We start from the raw sequence: 18,143 nt of genomic DNA, 5'->3' as shown, positions 1-18,143 counted from the left end.
TTTTACTCTTTACACTGTTGTCAATATTTATCAATTCACAAATCTAAACATTGCCAAGGTTTTAAGTGAGTTGTTCTAGTCAAATTTTAAAGGAGTAGTTTGCCTTTAACGATGTTTGCAAATACTCCGAATGCCTTGATCACTGTTTCATTTTCATATGGGAGGTGGGGGCAGTAGCCAAAGCTTACGGCTTGGAAGGAAGAAACACTGTGAAATAGAGCATGACAGGAAGAACAGAAAAAGGGATGTAAGCATACTTGTTTAGGTTTGTTGAATATCTCTGTATCTAAGCAATAAGCATTCATGAATCCAGGCTGTTCTGTGAGCAGATCATGTACTGATTCCTGTAAGGATACGTGCACTGAGAGAGTTATGCTTGGCTGGCAGGCTACAGAGAAGCCAAATGCCTACATTGTGGTAACAATTGTTTATGATTCCTAGATTGATCAGTCAGGAATGCAAATGAGTTTTTGAAAGAAGTTAATTATTTTTATGCAAAATTTAAATTTACTTCATTAGTATTTTAACCTGAAAGAGGGGAAGTGGACAAACTACAGTTACGTCACTGCTAAATATTTTACTCCATTTATTTATAAATTCTTAGAGATTAAATTGCTACACATTTGGTGTGGGGAGAAAAAAGTGCATCTTTGTATTTTTCTCAATATGGCTTTCTCTGTATGTTTACATGCACATAATTAATATTGACAGTAAATATTATCATCTGTAAAAAATTTTATATGCTGTGAAAGCATTAAAACATTAATGGATTACTTTGACTTCTGTACACTTCTCTGTATAAATCACATTAGATTGTGGCCTATTAGATAAGCTTCAGTATTTTTAAACAGTATTCAAAAATATTTTTGCAAATTTACCATTCAGCAGTGCACTGTGAAATAACTGCCTTTATCTCAAAAGATGACTGGGAGGTTCAGCCAAGTTAGGCACAGTGTCTCTATTGTCAGTGATTGTGATAGCCTGAAGGCAAATTCACTTTTTTGTATATACAATTTTTAAAAACCCTATGTAATAAAGAGTCCTTTGAGCGCAACTCTTGACTTCTAGCAGAGTGGAAATTGCATATAAAACGCATGGCCTCTCAATTTTTTTTGTTTGTTTAAACCTTCCCCTACTTAGAGTTAATTGCTAAAGGCATCTCAGTGTCTCTGCCCCAGAACCTGAGCTTAGTGAAGGCCGTTTTTCTCCCCGTTCTTTCCTGCAGGTCAGCACACAGAACATGAAGATGGGTGGGCTTCCTCGTACAACACCGCCCACCCAGAAGCCACCAAGTCCACCCATGTCAGGAAAAGGAACTATTGGGTAAGTGCAGTTACTGAATGGGTAAATGGCTTTGGTGAACAAAAGGGAAAAGAGGGAAGATTCTTTCTTTTTCTGTAGTGTGAGGGTTTTTTGGTTTTATTTTAACTATTCACAAAGATCAAGAGGTGTTAGATTTGCGTCCTCTTATACTGATTGTGTCTTTTATGTTTGTGTGCTTCTGCCAGAAGACAGTGAGCATCGTCAGCCTTTCCCAACAGGAACCTTTTTCTCATTGCAGAACACTTACCCCACTACGTGCTTTAGAATAAAATGTCATTAACTGTGTGGCTTTGGCAGGTGGTGCTAAACAACTGAAAAATGAGTACATGTTCATTAATTAGTTATGCTGAGTGTGACGAAAGTACTTTCCTGTTAAGTCTATGAACTTGACTTTGGCCTTTAGCTCACATTAGTGATCAGTATGTAGCTGTCTTTTAAAGAACGACCCGCCTTAGGTTTTGTCTGTGTTACCTTAACCCGTTTCCGCGCCGTGCTTCCGTGTGCAGGCGGCACTCCCCGTACCGCACGCTGGAGCCCGTTCGGCCCCCGGTGGTGCCCAACGACTACGTGCCGAGCCCCACGCGCAACATGGCGCCCTCCCAGCAGAGCCCCGTCAGGACGGCCTCCGTCAACCAGAGGAACCGCACCTACAGGTACCCACGGGGACAGAAATGCTCTGCTCAATGTCCAGTCCATCTGCACCTACCTCTGCAGTGAAGCTTCCTCATTCATCATGTGTACTGGGGGTGTAGTTTGGCACGATGAGAATGGGGGCTAATAAAACCAGAATAGTGAATTATGTTACGGTTGTTCACTTAATCCCCATATTCACCTTAATTTTAGTGCTATCGGTTACAATACTTAATGAATTACTAAGATTGTGAAGTCTTTCAAGGAGGTAGATCATGATACTATTTTACTAAATGCTTACAAAACGGGGGAAAGGTTTTGTACACATCTTGCCTTCTGCATGTTGAAGGGCTGCACCGTATGCTTGTATGTGACATTTTTGAACAGTCTTTGATGTTTATAAGTTGAGTAGCTGAAATTGTAGCATATTATTTTGAGGACATTGATAATTTCAAACACAGAATAAAACTGAACTGTATTACCAAAGGTTCTGCTAGAAGACTAGCTTTTTCTCTAGGATAATAAGTTTCCTGATGTGATAGGTTTAAACACTTCCCTGGAAATCTTTACTTTTTAAACATTGTAAGTACTTAAGAATGGCTAAATAGATGGATTCTAAAGTATAAGAAATGTGAATTTTCCTTTATTATCTTATAATTTCTCATATGAAAGCATATGAATCACAGTCCAAGCAGTCTGCATGTTTTAAAGTTATAGGAAAAAGGTCTGTATTTGCTCCATAGGGATTTAACAATCCTGGAATGATGTGCTTTGAACAAGGTTACGGAAGTGTTTCATTTTGGGCAAGTTCACTAAGACTAAATGAAAAACCTGTTGTGTTGTAGTCAAAGTGAAGAGTTTTACGAAAATCCAGCTTTATATAGATTTATATTATCCTTGTTTCTTTTCTCGTGTTCCCTGTTATTTCTCTGATTTAGTAAGGTGCTATATGAGGGATCTTAGATTTCAGCATGCACAGCAGCATATTCATACCCTGGTGATTTTGGTTTCTTACAGCAGCAGTGGGAGTAGTGGAGGAAGCCACCCAAGTAGTCGAAGCAGCAGTCGAGAGAACAGTGGAAGTGGAAGTGTAGGTGTTCCCATTGCTGTTCCCACACCATCTCCTCCTAGTGTCTATCCAGGTAAATGAAAACTTGCTGTCCCTCTTTCTGGCTCAACAGTAACCTTGAGCATTTACATTTTCCTAAACTCCATGGAAAGTCTGAGTTCATCGCTATTGATAGTATGAGTTTGAATCAAGTAGTATCTTCTCTGAGAGTGTCTGATGTGCTGTTATGCTCCTTTTATATATTAATTTGTTTATCAGAATTTTTTGCCTGACTGCCTGCATGTGACAAGGTAGGACCCAGCACCTTTTTCAGTGGGCTGAGGGAAACTTCTCCATTGTCCTTTTAAGCAAATAAATGTTTTTTTTGTTGGCTGTTTATGCAGATACATAGAAGCATGTTTTTAGAACATTAGATTAAATGAGAGGCAGGCACAGAGTAAATCTTTAGTACGTTAATGCAAGCCTGAGTTGTCACAAAGAGATACTTGTTCAGTTTTATGGCCTCAGTCTTTCCAGAAATAGGAAGTGTTATTAGTGTTTCTTTTTCCTTTGCTCAACCTTTTCAGTGAAGAAGAGTGTATAGTTGGCTTGCAGTGTGATCTGAAGTACATGATGCTTCTGAAACAAAGAAATGGAAATTTTTTGCTTTCCTCTTTATATTTTCTAATTCATACAAAAGCTAAAGTCAGCCATGCTACTGACTGAAGCATAAATAACAAAATGTAAAGACATCTTTCAAAAAGTAATGGCTTTCAATGAAAAGTTCTGAGTTGTTCCCTTCAGATCTGGAAAGGGGATTTGCTTGACCCTCATTTACCATCTACATAGGAATGAGCCTTTCTTTAACAGCTCCATTGTTCTCTCATCTCATGCATTCTAAAATACTATGCAGCTAATAAATAGCTAACACTGAATAGTCAAAGGCTTTCTCTAATCCTTGCTAACATATCTCCTTATTAACTCCACCTCTTCCTCCTCTCTTCACTTAGCCCCTGCTGGCTCAGCTGGCACTTCTCCCCTTCCTGCTACCTCTGCTCCTGCCCCCACTCCTCCTGCTCCTGCCCCTTCCTCCGCTGCCCCAGATGCTGCTGCTGCTGCAGGAGCTCAGCCCCTTGCTGATGGCTTCACCTCTCCAACTCCCCCCGCTGTTTCTTCCACACCCTCTACAGGTGAGTGTCTGCTTCAGCTGCTGGCAGATGAACCCAGATGTGATCATGATCCAAAGCTTTGCGAAGTTACTTCAGCAGCAGTGATTAATAATTTCTTTAAAAATTTAATTATAACTAGAAAATATCTGCTACTACCCAACAATAAGGTTATAGTAAGGTTATAGTAGACAATTGAAGGTGTGCTAGTTTTATAAACAGCAATCATTTAATTTTGTAATTTGACTATTTTTACAGTTCTATAGTTATTTATTAAGTTGTAATTTCTGTTTGCATACTGAGAACCTCATAGAATAATGATGTTCGAAGGGAAACAGCACTGATAGTTCTGGCTCGGATTATTCTCTTTCATTAATGGTATAAATAAAAAGTGCATCTAGCAAAGTATAATTTATATGACTGATCTCTTCAATGCTTTCAAATGACAAGTCTCCCCTCAATGAACTGATAAAAAGGGCAGGTTTTTTGTGTTCAGTATTAGGTAAAATACAAGTTTTTATTATGCAGAATAATATCAAAACATTTTGTTTTACTATGTGGTACTTTGTGTCTATATTGCAACTTCCTTTTTTAGTGCTGCAGTTTTCATTTTCTCGTGCTGAAGTTGCAGTGTGTAGTAGTTACCACCCACACCACTGTCCTGTATCAGCTTTTGATGAGGAGGTACACCTGCATTGTAAAGATCTCCTTTAGACAGCCAAATTCATGTGTAGCTACCTGCATGCTGTGTTACTTTTCACTGTAGCGGAGGCTGCTCACAAGGGTGTGCACTGGTTTGTGTGTTTATTAGTGTTCATATCTTTTAGTAAGAATTGCACCAGGTTCCAGAAGCATTCTTGAAATTGCACTTAGTTTAAGGGGCTGTGGCTCATATAAAATTAGAAAACACACTAGAATCCATAACTGTGACTAGAACTTCCTGAAGTGTTTCTAAAGATTTTGGTATCAGAAGATGATGCTGATATCTAAACTACTTTTATGTTTAGAAGATGAGCTGTGGCATATGGGGCCTCAATCAATTTTCCATTTTTGATGCACTGTCAGTATCCCAGTTCTTAAGCCATGTTGTGTCTGTATTTTTAACAAGTCAAAATCAAGCAGAAGTTAATATTTTAATGGCTGTAAACTCACATTCACAATTCCATGAAAGAAATTTCAGGTTACTTACTATTTTTAACATCTTTTGTTTCCCTGTGCTGTTAGTGAGATTGCTTGTATGGCTTCTCTGAAATAAAATATTTGAAGAAACTGGATAATTCACCATTTATGAGGTTGTAGTTTTTGATCCTTGAAAACCTCTTATCCCTGTTTTTAATTTCCTCCCTTCTCTCCAGTCACCACCAATTTCTACCAGTGCATTAAGGAACAGAGGGACAGACACACTGGAGAGATGCATCAGGAAAAATGTGAAAAAGCCCATGTACTAGGTGGATTCTTTATTAGCTGTTCCTCATCTGTAAAAAGTGCATTTTTTAAAATATACTTATCTGTACAAAACAGGAGGAATGTGAACCTCTAGTTCATGCATTTGCTCTTAGAAGCAAGTAACAGAGCAAGCAAATAAAACTTGCGTTTTTATTTACTGACCTAGTGTAAAGTTTTGCAAAGCAATAAAAACATAGTGGAGAACAATGCAGGTTTTTTAAAAATTGCACATTCCTTTGTCTTGTTTCCCTGTTTGATTCTCTCCTCAACCACAGTGACCATCCCTTGGTTTCTTGCAAACTCTGAAATTTGCTTCTAGGACAAATGGTGGAGACAGAATAGTTTGTGGGGGGTAATAACCCATATGGGTATAATAAATCCAGCTTACATACAGTATAAAATCTAGAGAACTTTATGTGAGCAGAGAAAATAGCTTGCTTCATTTATTGCTTGTTTAGATTCAGGATTAATGACTTCAATACAAGAAGTAATGAAAACAGAGAATAAGTTTTAAAGGAGTTGTTTTAATTGACAGCTCCCTGAAAGAGGGCTTTTGAGTATGACTTCATTTATTCCATCCTTTAAGCCATTTCTAACATTCTCTTCTCCCCAAGACGATCCTCTGCATATCTTCCAAACAGCACTAAGATAAGTAGTATTGTGTTTTTTAGTTCTAGAAAGTAGCCATGAATCCTGGAAATGGCATAGTTATTTTTTACATGTATGTTCCTTAATTGCAGGACTCTCAAGTGTTATTTTTTTGCAGGTTTATAAATAACTGAATTTGCAAGAAGTTATTGTAATCCATTATTTAAAACAGATAACTGGGAATAATTTTTTTCCATTCTGAAGCTTTGTGGCTTAGACACCTTTGTATTTTCATACTGGCTTTCGTAAGCAGTGCTGAGGACAGGCAGTTGGGAGAGTTGAACGTGTTGCTGTTGAGACATCCAGTGTCCTGCCAGTCTGGCAGCACCCTTCTAGGATGCAGGCTGTCTTAAAAGAAAAAAAAACAGAAACCTTTCCAAGCCTTTGAAACTTGAATGCAGATATAAAAAGGACAGGTATCATTCTTCTCTTTGCTAATACATTTCCCTTTCTAACCTAGGTCACCCAGTTCAGTTCTACAGCATGAACAGGCCTGCATCTCGACACACCCCCCCGACAATAGGGGGCTCTTTGCCATATCGGCGTCCTCCTTCCATCACATCCCAGACAAGCCTTCAGAACCAGATGAACGGAGGACCTTTTTATAACCAGAACCCAGGTAAGAAAGTTTGTCTGCTCTGTTGAATTCAGCATGGCGAATGGAATGACCTTCAGGTCTCTGAAATTTTATGTTCTGTCTCCATTGCAGATCTTGCACTTCCAGTGTGTTGCTGGTAGCCGTGCCAAAGCTGCAGTGCAAGTGCAGAGTGTTCAGCTTCCATTACGGCAAACAGCTTAAAACAATACTGGCTTTGTTGCCAAATAATTTACTTTTGATGTCACAGTCCCTATTAGACAAGCTTTAGTCCTTGACTACACCATGGACCTGCTTTGGTGTGGGATGGGTATTTGAGTTTGCTGATTCTTCATTAATCACTCTTTGTCTTATGTGCTTTTTTCTTCTGGTTAATGAACAGTTCAAGAAATTGCACTTGTTATACAAGGGTAAGCATTAGACACTTTAGAGACATCAGTGGTGTTTGGTGTGGGATGAGAGGGAACTGTGTCATCTTCTAACCCCCCAGGGGATGTTATTTTAATGGGCAACCTGCCTTACAGAGCAAGATGAGATATGAGCAGCGAGTGGCATGTCCTGTGTGTCAGCATAACATAGCAGCCTTTTATCTGAGGAGTCCTTTGTCCCATGCTTCTGATGAGACATGAAGGTTTTGATACCAGAGTAAGGAAGAGTTTCTCTTTTGACAAAGCTACAGAAAGACGCAGCAAGATTGAATGTTGACTTGCAAGTACTGCAGTCTGTTAGTGTTTTGTTGTGGTTGTGATGATGAGTTTTGAGGGGGCTGTGTTCATTGTTTTTTTTTTTTTGAAGTTGAGCACTGAACTTGGAATTAGGTCACATGCTACAATCTGCAGTTAAGAGATTTGACCAGTTTCAAATGTTACTGTTTGTGAGCTACTCTGCAGAGAGATATGTGTGCTGAACTTGAGAAGGAAGTGGGGGTGGTCCTACTGGGGATGGGGGAGTGGAAGGGGTTATATGACTAAATTGTAGCCCAGTTACCTGAAATATGTGGTATTTTTTAAGCACATTATGTGCATATTGAAGGCTGAAGGGGGGAATAGGCAAGAAGGAAAGAGTAATAGCAATAAAAGAAAGCTTTCAGAATTACCTTTGCAATAAAGAGGATTTTGAGTATATCCAGAGAGTTTTTGACAACTGCTGTGCATTTCTGCTTTAGCAAAGGGATAATTCTCTGCAAGCTGCCATGGCATTGTTAATAGGTAATCACAGAAGATGCCAAATAGACTTTAAATAAGTTACATAACCACAATTCAGTCTGTGTACCCAGAAAGAAGATAATGATTATGGTGATTAGTCATTTGAACTGTAAATCACAAACAAAATACTTCAATTACACTGGCATATCTAATACAATATAAATAAGCAGTTTTAGTAAGAGACTTTTTAAAATATACCTAGCAGAATACAGAATTTGTTTGCTTTGCAGTTACACTAAACCAAGTTTTTTTTTGAGTGTACCTTGAAAGGAGAGGATGCTCAAGCATGCATAATTGATGAAGACCCTAAGAACAGAGGCACTGTTGTGTCTGTAATGAGCGAGATTAGTTAGTAACAGGACAGAGACCACAACTGCTTCTCAGCATTCCTGAAGAGAAGGAGAAAATAGAAACATAAGAGGTGAAAAAGAGACCTTACAACAGGCGTAAGAGTGTGCCAGCTATGGCTTCTTGTTCTTTGTAGGCTGTTTAGCAGTAACACAGTACTGTTATTTCCACTGCCATTTTTTAGTATGTTGGCATAGTCATGTTTGTTTATTCACTTGTCGTGAGGATGAAAGATACTTCTATTGCCATGTTCTTTTGAATGCCACTTCTAAGATAATATAATTTTTCTACTTCATGGTTAGACCTTTTTAGCAACTGAAAAGAAAATATTAAGAAATGCAGACCCTAAATAATCTCAGCATGTGTCTGTCCCAAAGCCACTGCTGCCAGCCCTACCACCTAACAAGTGTTTTAATTTTGCAACCTTAGATACCAGTATCTAAGCAGTGTAGAGCTCAGCACAGGCTTAAAAACCCTGTGGGGGAAACCGGGCAACTACTGAGGTGGTGGTGGGCACTACACCCTCTTTGTACAGCTGAATCCTTACCAGGCTGAAGCAACATAGTGGCAGGTGCTCGTGAGCATTTCTGAACTAATTTACAGCAACTGTGTAGTGAATCTATTGGCGATCAGTCACTATGGAAGGATGGTGGGAGGCAACATTTAAGCTGGTATTTAGCTCATATTTTGAGACAGCAGAGGTACATTAAAGTTATTCTGATGCACTGTATAAACAAGATCATTATTAATAAAATATGATAGTCCCTGCACAATGCACAGACTGAAGTACAAACCAAAGGGTTAAGGTAAACAAGGAATGATATCAGCCAGTGTTAGCATCACAATTTTGATTAAACTATACAACCCAAAGTAAATGAAGGGATTTTTTTGTGCTTGCTTGGAGTGCTTGTCTAGAGTGATTTATTTTTCTCCATGGATAGCCTCGTTATTTCTTTCAAAGAAATATATATAGTTCACAACCAAAGTACACTGAAGGGACCAGAGAAACTGAAGCTAATCTCCTACGATAGATATGAATTTTGTGAATCCATATGATGTTGAATAGAGAAACCATTCTGAAATGGAACATTTTTATAGCATATATAATTAAAAAACCAGGGACTTCATAGTTGCACAAGAATGCAGAATTCATGAATATCACTGCTTCTCAGTAGGACTTCAAATTCAAGTTCCCTTTTCTTGCTTTGAAAAAATGCAAGACCAAATCTTTTCCCAGGTATTGTGGTTACACTTGAAAAAGTAAGTACTCTCAGAGGTCATGTCATTCAAGTCAAAGAAACTGTAATCAGAAATGTATTTCAGTTTTTCTCAAGAGGTATCAATTAGATGGTGAGATAATGGAACTTGCATTGTATGGAGATACAAGGATATTTTTGCAACAAAAAAGGATGGTTGCTGTTGGTTTTTATTGTTTATGGTGTTGGCTGTGAAAGGAGTGTCAGTGTGAGTGGCAGAAGAAATTCAAAGTTTCAGACAGTGATAACTGGAACAAGCAAACAGAAGAAATTTTGAGACGTGACCTGTAAATGCCGTGGAGTTCTTTTCTCTTGCTATGATGATGTGAGTTAATTCTGAAAGATACTAGATCATACCTGGCAATTTTCTTACCAGCTCTAGAATTAGTCTGAAATTTATTTAGTTCTGTCTGCAAGCTCAGTAAATGTAGTGGTACATGAAGTGTAGGCCTTTTTCCCTTCATCCTTCTGGACATGATTAAATGTTTTTTGTATGCCACATACTAACAAGAAAATTATTTATTTGTGCTTTTTCTGAGGTGTGCTTTCTCAAAAATAATCTCGCAGCTTGCTTAAAGAATATTACTGCATTACTCAAAGTGATATTAAACCAAGATAAAACTAGTTAGCTGATTTTTTTTACTAGATAACTGAAACTTGCATTCTGGGCTTAAACCACAGTTCAGTGTTACAACATGTGCAGCTGGCTGAGAGTATCTTCTTTAATTGTGAATTCACATATATTGTACAAAGACAGCTCTTCTGGTACTACTAAAAGGGCTGTTCAGAGTTCAGTGCAGTGGTCTGTGAAGTCAGGTGGGAAGGAAATGAGGCAGCACATCTGGAATAGGCCCTGTGGTTTGGCAGCAGCACGGTGTGCTCTGTTCAACCAATAAGATCAGAAGTGTTGTCTTTCAGATAGTCACAGTTCTCAAAAGGCATCTTTTTCTGTTTTGTCTAAAATAACTGCCTTATTTGATGGGATTTTTTTGGCCTACGTTTTGCGGAAAAAAAGAGCTATATTCCTTTTCATTACTAGGGATTTGTGGATGCTGTTAGTCACCTCTGTAAATATCAATTAGGTCTGAAAGGGGAGGATTATAGGGAAAGAGTCCTCTTGATAAATTTGTCAGTTAGGTCTGTTCATAAAGTGCTATATTCTCTAGGAATAAACTTCAGCTTAAGAGAATCTCACAGTCAAGTCAGAAAAATATTTCAGCATGGATTCTTAATGTTATGAAAAAGATCTGGGTTGGAAATTTTAAAAATAGAGAAATAACCTTGAAGAAAGGATTAGGAATATGCTTAAAGCACCGGAACCATTTTTCTTTGAATGTCAGTCTCTTTATCTCAGCTTCTTGGCAGCCTGCTACACTGTCTGATTGGTGATAATGTCTACTTTCCTGTTTGCTGCTTTGTTGTGTTTCTAACTGAATGCCTCTCTTTTTAATTTCTGTGGCAGCATCCCTTGCTCCTCCTCCCCCCTCCATCCTACAGGTAACTCCACAGTTACCACTAATGGGATTTGTGGCCAGAGTTCAAGAAAACAGTAAGTTTGCTGCTCCATTGTGCAATGTTTTATTACTGGATGTGGCTTTTGCATTGAGTTGATGAAAGATTTGACTGTATATAGCCAGAATTCTGCCTTCTCTACTGCCTCTGCAAGTTTGTCTGAAATTGTGAAGGGTGGGAAAAGGAAGTAATTTTGTTGGAGGTACCTCATCCTTCCTTCTCTTAATTTTATTGTCTCTAGTGTATTTTCCACAAGTTGTAACTGTTGGCCCCAGTGCAACTAATTGGGATAGGGAGTATTACTTCAACCCACTACCATGGTTATAGAGACATTTTCCTGGTTGTATTATTGCTTATTTTCAGTTTCAGATACTCCTCCCCCACCACCGCCTGTGGATGAGGCAGTGTTTGATGAGTCTCCACCTCCACCCCCACCTCCAGAGGATTATGAAGAGGAGGAAGCAGCCGTGGTGGAGTACAGTGATCCGTATGCTGAGGAGGATCCTCCTTGGGCACCAAGGACATACTTAGAAAAGGGTAGGTTTAGAGCTAGTAGAGACAGTAGGGTTGTGTTTGTAACAACGTTTTTTATGAGCTCCCGTCATCCTGCTTTTGGACATGGAGTCTGCCTAGACTCCTTCATAGCCAGTATTTGGTATTGTGGTAGAGGTGCTCCTCCAAATGGCAACTTAAAAGAATGAAAGTTAAGCTACTCCTCTGAGTCTGACTCTCTTACCCTTTTCCCCAAAGGGAAGGTGATGACTAGCAGGCTAACTACATATTTTTTAACTTCCTCTATAACCTACCTTTCACTTAATCCTGATAATCATACTCATACGAGGTCAAAAGTGAATCAGTCAGTGCTGTGATTGTGTTTGGGGCTCTGGAAGCTGCAGTGCTGCATCAGTGTAGGGCTGTGCTAAGCTAGAAAACGCTGCATCTGTGTGGGACTGACTAACAGGCTCTGCTGCATGGCTGCATCTCAGTGTCTTCCCCTTCTGAAGCAGATGTGTGGAAACATGGTGGAGTAAACCTACAGGGAAAAAAACCTGAGTAGGTAGATGGGACACTTGAGTATGAAAAGATCTACTGCCTGGTGTGTGCAATGCCTGTTTATAGTTTCTCATACTAATGCAAGGGATGTGTGTGTATGTACACGTAGTCTGGGAAAACATCTTTCTATTTGAAGAAATAGTGACATTTGAATGATAGCATATTGTTCTGTTACACTTTTCTGTGTGACTTCTATGAGCTTGTGAACTATAATAGTTTATATAGGTGCACATGTGCACAGATCTGTTACCTCTCAGGAGGCAGTCCAGGCACTTTAGTTTGATATTTACAAGGAAAAGCATATAGGATAGCAAAACTGTATAGGGGAGTCTTTAAAGATAAGCTGGAGAAAGTCAGGCTTTTAGTCAGAACATTTTTTTTGTAGAGAGAAAAAGTATAGGAAGCTGAACATTGTCTCGTATTGGTGCAGACACCCATGCAAAAACTTGAGATTTGACTGCTTTGCTGAAGTTTGGAGAGAAGTGCTTGGCTGTGAGTTTTTTTGTAGCAAGCTTTGAAGCTTTAAAGTTAATGAAAAGCCCCATGCTGAAAGAGGACTTTTATACTCAAAGAATGCATATGCTTATCCTGCTGGGAATTACAATGCTTTATCTTCTGCAAAATAATTTATCCTGTTGCAACTCCTTAAATAGTATTCTGTGCCACATGATTCAAAGCAGACCAAATGGATGGAAGTAAGTGACTGTTCCAACATATTTACCCCCAGCAGGTAGAGTAGCAATTCCTAGGATTTGTACTTGTTCTTTTGATATGACTGTTCTCTTATTTAAGTTCACATGAAAGCACTTCGAACAGGATTAGGGTAGATGACCTTTACCACAGAAGCTGGGACACCAAGGAGGTGTCAAATACAGGAGGTTGCTGCATATTGAAATGGGATTCAGTATGACCCTGTTCTGTAAAGGGGTCAAGCAGTGTGGGGAGGTACCTTTAACATTAAGATATGCTCTAGCTTACAGCTGAGAAGGAAGCGAATAGCAGATCCATTTCGATGGAGAAATTCTTAGGTAGGATATAGTTACTGGGGATGTTGAACTTGAGGACACCACCACGTGACTATAATAGCAACAACCAACCTGCAGTGTCCATGGACACGCACTGCAGTTTTCCACTGAGCTCTGTGTCTGGATGTGTGGCATGAAAAGGTAAGAAAATCTTCTGACTTTGCAAATCAGATGAATGGAAATGGGTATCCAGAAGGAAATTTGCTCTCATACCACATAGAGAAAATGTGTGGTCACAGCTGCCAGATTTCAGTTGGGTAACCAGCCTGGCCTATGTTTGTGGTCAGTTTGATGCAACAGAGTTCAGCCAAACTCTGTGTAATCATTGGAGAACCAAAGATCACTGATTGGAAGAATATCAACTTAAATGAGTAATTCTGTTTTTCATAACTGCGTTGAAACGTGTTCAGATAGAAACGAGAAGAGGCTCTGGCTCAGGCTCACAGGGAAGGATGCCACCTCCTGAGTCACTGTTGCTGCTTCCTGTCTCATCTGAAGTTTTTTTTTGCAATACTGGCCTGGACTCCAGGTAACTCATGGCATGTGACAAGCTCACAGCTTGAACTGGTGGGACTACAGACAGAAGGATTAAACAGCCTTTTAGAGAGAGGAGTGTTGCCAGTACAAAAATAACATGCTGGAGGAAGCAATGGTGATGTAAAAACAAAGCCACACTTCAGATAATGTTATAAGAGGCTTGACAAGAGGCAAATTTTCTTCACAAACTTAAGGAAGAGTTTCCTTCTTGTGAGCATGAAATAATGAATCCATTCAGTATCAGAAGGGACTAGAGTATACTCAAATGTGAGAAAGAAAGGAATTGGAAGTTACCATGATCCTTGGATTATTATTATCAAAAGAATGAAGAAAAATAGCACAGTGACTCTAGGAAGACATTTTAAAATTAACAGTTGAAAAGGAATTTTGAAGGACTATAATTGAACAGAGTACATGTTCATACAGCAACTTCTGTTTTTCAAGCTAAAAATTTACTCATTTCTTCATTTGTGTTTTCTTTGCTCAGAATTATAGGTCTAAAAGTAATTAGAATGAGTTACTTAACAACTGCTGGCATGAGTGTAGAGCCAACAACATATGTTTTTTAAATATGCTCTAGTCAAATAATGTATAAAAAAAAAATCTCTGTTCATACTCTGATTCTCCATCAGAATTGATTTGTATAATCTCAGGTTTCCCTAGTAAATATTTGAGTTGATTCCTTTTCTCCCTCAGAAGGAAATGACCTCTTTTCTTTTGGAAAGGACTATGAGTTAGTAGGACTCTTGGATAGTGTGCTTATGAACACATGCTGTTAATTTTTAATCCTTGCTTTAGTTTATAGAGTATCTTCCTGTCTATCCCCAGTATCAGATTTTAGGATCCCTGTCCAACATCTATTTTTTTTTTTCAATGGCAGCACTGTATGTTTCATTGCCAAGTGCTCAAAGCAGTGATTGATACTATTTGTTAAAGTACTTAGAGTCTGGCTTAGCTCATTTTCTGTATGGAACACATAATGATAGGACTGAGAACAGAAAAATGTATCAAGTTGATGTCTATTTTCTGCCATATCAGGACAATGTTTTATTTAATATTTGCCAGTGCTTTGTCCAATTTCTTTGACTTTCCTAACAACTTTTGTGCCTTCAGTAAGATATTTTGCAGCTGTAAGAAAATGTCCTGATATAGTATGTGTACATTTGGTTTCCACCTTCTTGGTTGCTCCTAACAGGATTCACCCACTGTGGTGCTGTATACTCTGGGAGTGGCTGCTGGCCATTGAGACTGCATGCATGCATTTTAGAGATCTAAATGTGGAAGTAGCTAAGGTAGATGGAAGTTTGGGACATCAGCCTTGCTCATTCTTACTGTGATCTGCTATACTCCTTCTTCCCTGTTTTCCAGCTCTTAGTTGTGCTGAGATCTGTTTTAGCACATATATCTAATACATGAATCTTGGAGTAAGTCTGAGTGGTCACAGCCATGGGGAGTTACATTCACCTCCTTGTATCATTCCACACAAAAAGTTTTTCATACATCAGAGGAAGTTGTAAACTTCCTCTGGTGGGTCTGGAAACAGTAAGAATAGAAGAATTAAAGACTCATGTGCTTCAAAGCATGAGCTCTTACAAAAGGCTTTGGAAGAAACTGTCCCTCTCAGCAGGTCATTCTGCACCCATACTGGGGGGGCAGTGGAGCTCTCTGAGATTGCCTGGATGAGGTAGGGTGATTTGGTTTCCCTCCTCCTCCCTGTACCTCTCCTAACAGTCATGCTCTGTTCTTTCCTAGTGGTGGCGATCTATGACTACACCAAGGACAAAGAAGATGAGCTCTCATTTCAGGAAGGTGCCATCATTTACGTCATCAAGAAAAATGATGATGGCTGGTATGAGGGGGTCATGAATGGAGTGACAGGGCTCTTCCCAGGGAACTATGTGGAGTCGATCATGCATTACTCGGAGTGAAGACTAGAGGACAGAACACTGCATCTCCTGCTGCAGGAGCTGTCAGGGCTTCCCAGATCTCCACCAGCTGCTGGGGCCCTATCCCCTATAACTGAATGAAGGATAATTGTAACAACCACTCTTTGGGTTTGGTTTGGTTTTTTTTTTTCCTTTTTTCCCCCTCATTATAAAACAATAGTGATTTGAGTTCTTTGAACAAATGGCTCTTCCAGCGGGCCAGCAGAGGCTATCCTGAGCCATCTGACTTTGAATGAAGCTGACCCATTCAGATGTAACAAACTTGTTGAGTAGCTGATACTTCACTCGAATTCTGACTTCTTCTGACAGGCCTTGGGATCTGTCTCAGGAATCCTGTGTGCCCCCATGGTACTACCACTGGCAGCAATGCCTGGCACTGGGGATGTCCTGGATGCTTGTGGTGAAGGTTACTGGCCAGTGGACATCCCTCCTGTTTCTACACTACACTCCTGTGCAGCTGGAAGAACAGTCGTGTGCTAGCAAGCACTGGGATTTCTGCACAGAGACGTTTCTGTAACTGACTTCCAGATAGCTGGATAAATCTTTAGCGTAAACACTTCTGCAGCTGCTCTGCACACGTAGGCTGACACAGGGGCACACAGAGCTGGCTTTCATTCACTCACCTTTCAGTTCAGACAATTAAGATGGCTGCAGCCCAGAGGACCCCCACCCCCATTTCCTCATCTTTTGAATGCCACATATTTGTTTTGTGTTCTGCACTGATGTAAATGTGCTCCTCTCCACAGCGAGCTCCTTGCCATGGTTGCTGCCAGTTCAAACAGAACTCACAGATGCTGTTGAGGGTGAAGGTGAAACAAAGTTTACAGGTCCTCCTGGGGTCTGAGAATAACCTCTAGGGGGTGTGGTCCAAGGTTCAAATCTACTCATGCCTGCTTGCACTAGAGAAACTTGCCCCCAACTTTAGTCTTATGCACAATATAATCTTAAAAATCCAATCAGGTATTGTAAGTTGGCTATTTTGTACTTGATGACTAGATTTGCATATGTACTGTGAGAGCCCTGTGCAGAGGCAGGACAAACGGCAATTGTCGTCTTCATGTCTGTTGCCAAAATCTCTTCAGTGGAAGTAAAAAGGGCTGTTGTGTGTACTGGTTTCCCATGGAAATCCAAGCAGTAACTAGCAGTAGTTCTAGCTCTTCCCCTAGCCCTCTCCATTGTTTATTATAATAGATATTTTGAGATGTACTGGTGGCTTGGGGTGGAGTAATACCAATTTGAAGGCTCTGTAGCCCCTTGTGATAATACTTGGCTTTTTAATCTAGTCTCAGTTAAAAATTCTGCTCTGTGATTGTACACAGCAGGTCACTGTAAGTGATGGCTGGACTATCTGCCTAAGGGAAGGTCTAAGTGTTACCTTTGGGTAAATATCATGCATTAACTGATTAAATTTCCTGTTGAGTCTTATTAGCCTGCAAATTGAGCTGATCCTGTGTTGTGAGAGCCTCCTGGGCCAGGGCATCTTCCTGGGCGACTTTTGACTGTCACCTGGCCAAGTTCCAGCTGGTACCAACAGTAGCCTGTCCAAGATGAGACAATGCTGCAAGACAGCTACCTGTCTTGGAGAGCCCTGTGTGTAAAGCAGAGCAGTGCACAAGAGAGCACAACCAGAGCTGGGTTTGTGATGGTATTGGCAACAGACAGGTAATACCAGTCCCTTGCTTGGTAATTGGTGCAGTACCAGGATGGAGGTGCAGGTTTGGTGCAAACCTGGGCAGGGAGGTATCATAGCTGCTCAAGGGAGAAGAATGAGAAAAAAGACAGGTGAGGTGTGTTTGCAGGACACAGAGGAATGTGATCACCTGCTGTGAGCTTGTGCAAGGTGACAGCAGGCAAGAAACTAGTTTGGTTGAAGTCTGCAGGAGGGACAACTTTGAAGAAACTGGTGTGCAGTTAAAGGTTACTTTCTCCCCTGCTCAATCCACAGGTAGCCTAAGCACTGTTGTCTTCTTTCTGGAAGCTAACAACATTATTGTTTGGGTGTGTTTGCCAGAACAGATACCCTTATGCCTTTTTCCTTGTGAAAACTTGTCTTTCAGCAAGACTGGGAGAAGCAGCCATGTTCAGTTCCCTCAGCCCATCATTTCTCTTGCAGCAAGCCCAGAACCACTAGTTGTGTAGTCACTGGAATGACTGTTTCTAGTGTCTACACTTTTGGCACAGGGAGGCACTGGGAGGTGCTTGCAGCCAGAGTAATTGAACAGCAGCATTAACGCAGCGTGTTTTCCAGGTCTGTCAGAGCTTTCCTGGCTTCCCTTGCCTTGGGTATGTTTATGGCAAGGACTGAGCCCACAATGCTCAAATGCATCGTTAGGGCAGCTCAGTGAGTTACTGAGTGAGAGCTGAGCCCCTGTGCCCGTGCACCCACACTCCAGCTGGCAGGTCAT

At 40.2% G+C, this 18,143-nt stretch overlaps 1 protein-coding gene across 18 annotated transcripts in view; it reads left to right on the top strand.

Moving 5' to 3' along the window:
- Positions 1-18,143, top strand: part of ABI2 (abl interactor 2) — a 68,784-nt gene that overhangs the window by 47,115 nt on the left and 3,526 nt on the right. For 3 of the 18 annotated variants that reach the window (XM_064660649.1, XM_064660643.1, XM_064660640.1), the window contains 8 exons: positions 1,226-1,323; positions 1,830-1,976; positions 2,971-3,095; positions 4,012-4,191; positions 6,722-6,880; positions 11,128-11,214; positions 11,541-11,714; positions 15,545-18,091. In XM_064660649.1, the coding sequence (XP_064516719.1) occupies positions 1,226-1,323; positions 1,830-1,976; positions 2,971-3,095; positions 4,012-4,191; positions 6,722-6,880; positions 11,128-11,214; positions 11,541-11,714; positions 15,545-15,720 (1,146 nt within the window). In that variant the 3' untranslated portion in view covers positions 15,721-18,091. The remainder of the gene's footprint in view (positions 1-1,225; positions 1,324-1,829; positions 1,977-2,970; positions 3,096-4,011; positions 4,192-6,721; positions 6,881-11,127; positions 11,215-11,540; positions 11,715-15,544; positions 18,092-18,143) is intronic. The other 15 variants (XM_064660658.1, XM_064660644.1, XM_064660646.1 and 12 more) reach the window with 7 other exon arrangements.

The sequence above is a fragment of the Pseudopipra pipra genome, chromosome 7 (genome assembly GCF_036250125.1).
Source record: "Pseudopipra pipra isolate bDixPip1 chromosome 7, bDixPip1.hap1, whole genome shotgun sequence".
Taxonomy (NCBI): Eukaryota; Metazoa; Chordata; class Aves; order Passeriformes; family Pipridae; genus Pseudopipra; species Pseudopipra pipra.
Note: the sequence above shows the minus strand (reverse complement) of the source record. Positions and strands in the feature narration are given on the sequence as shown.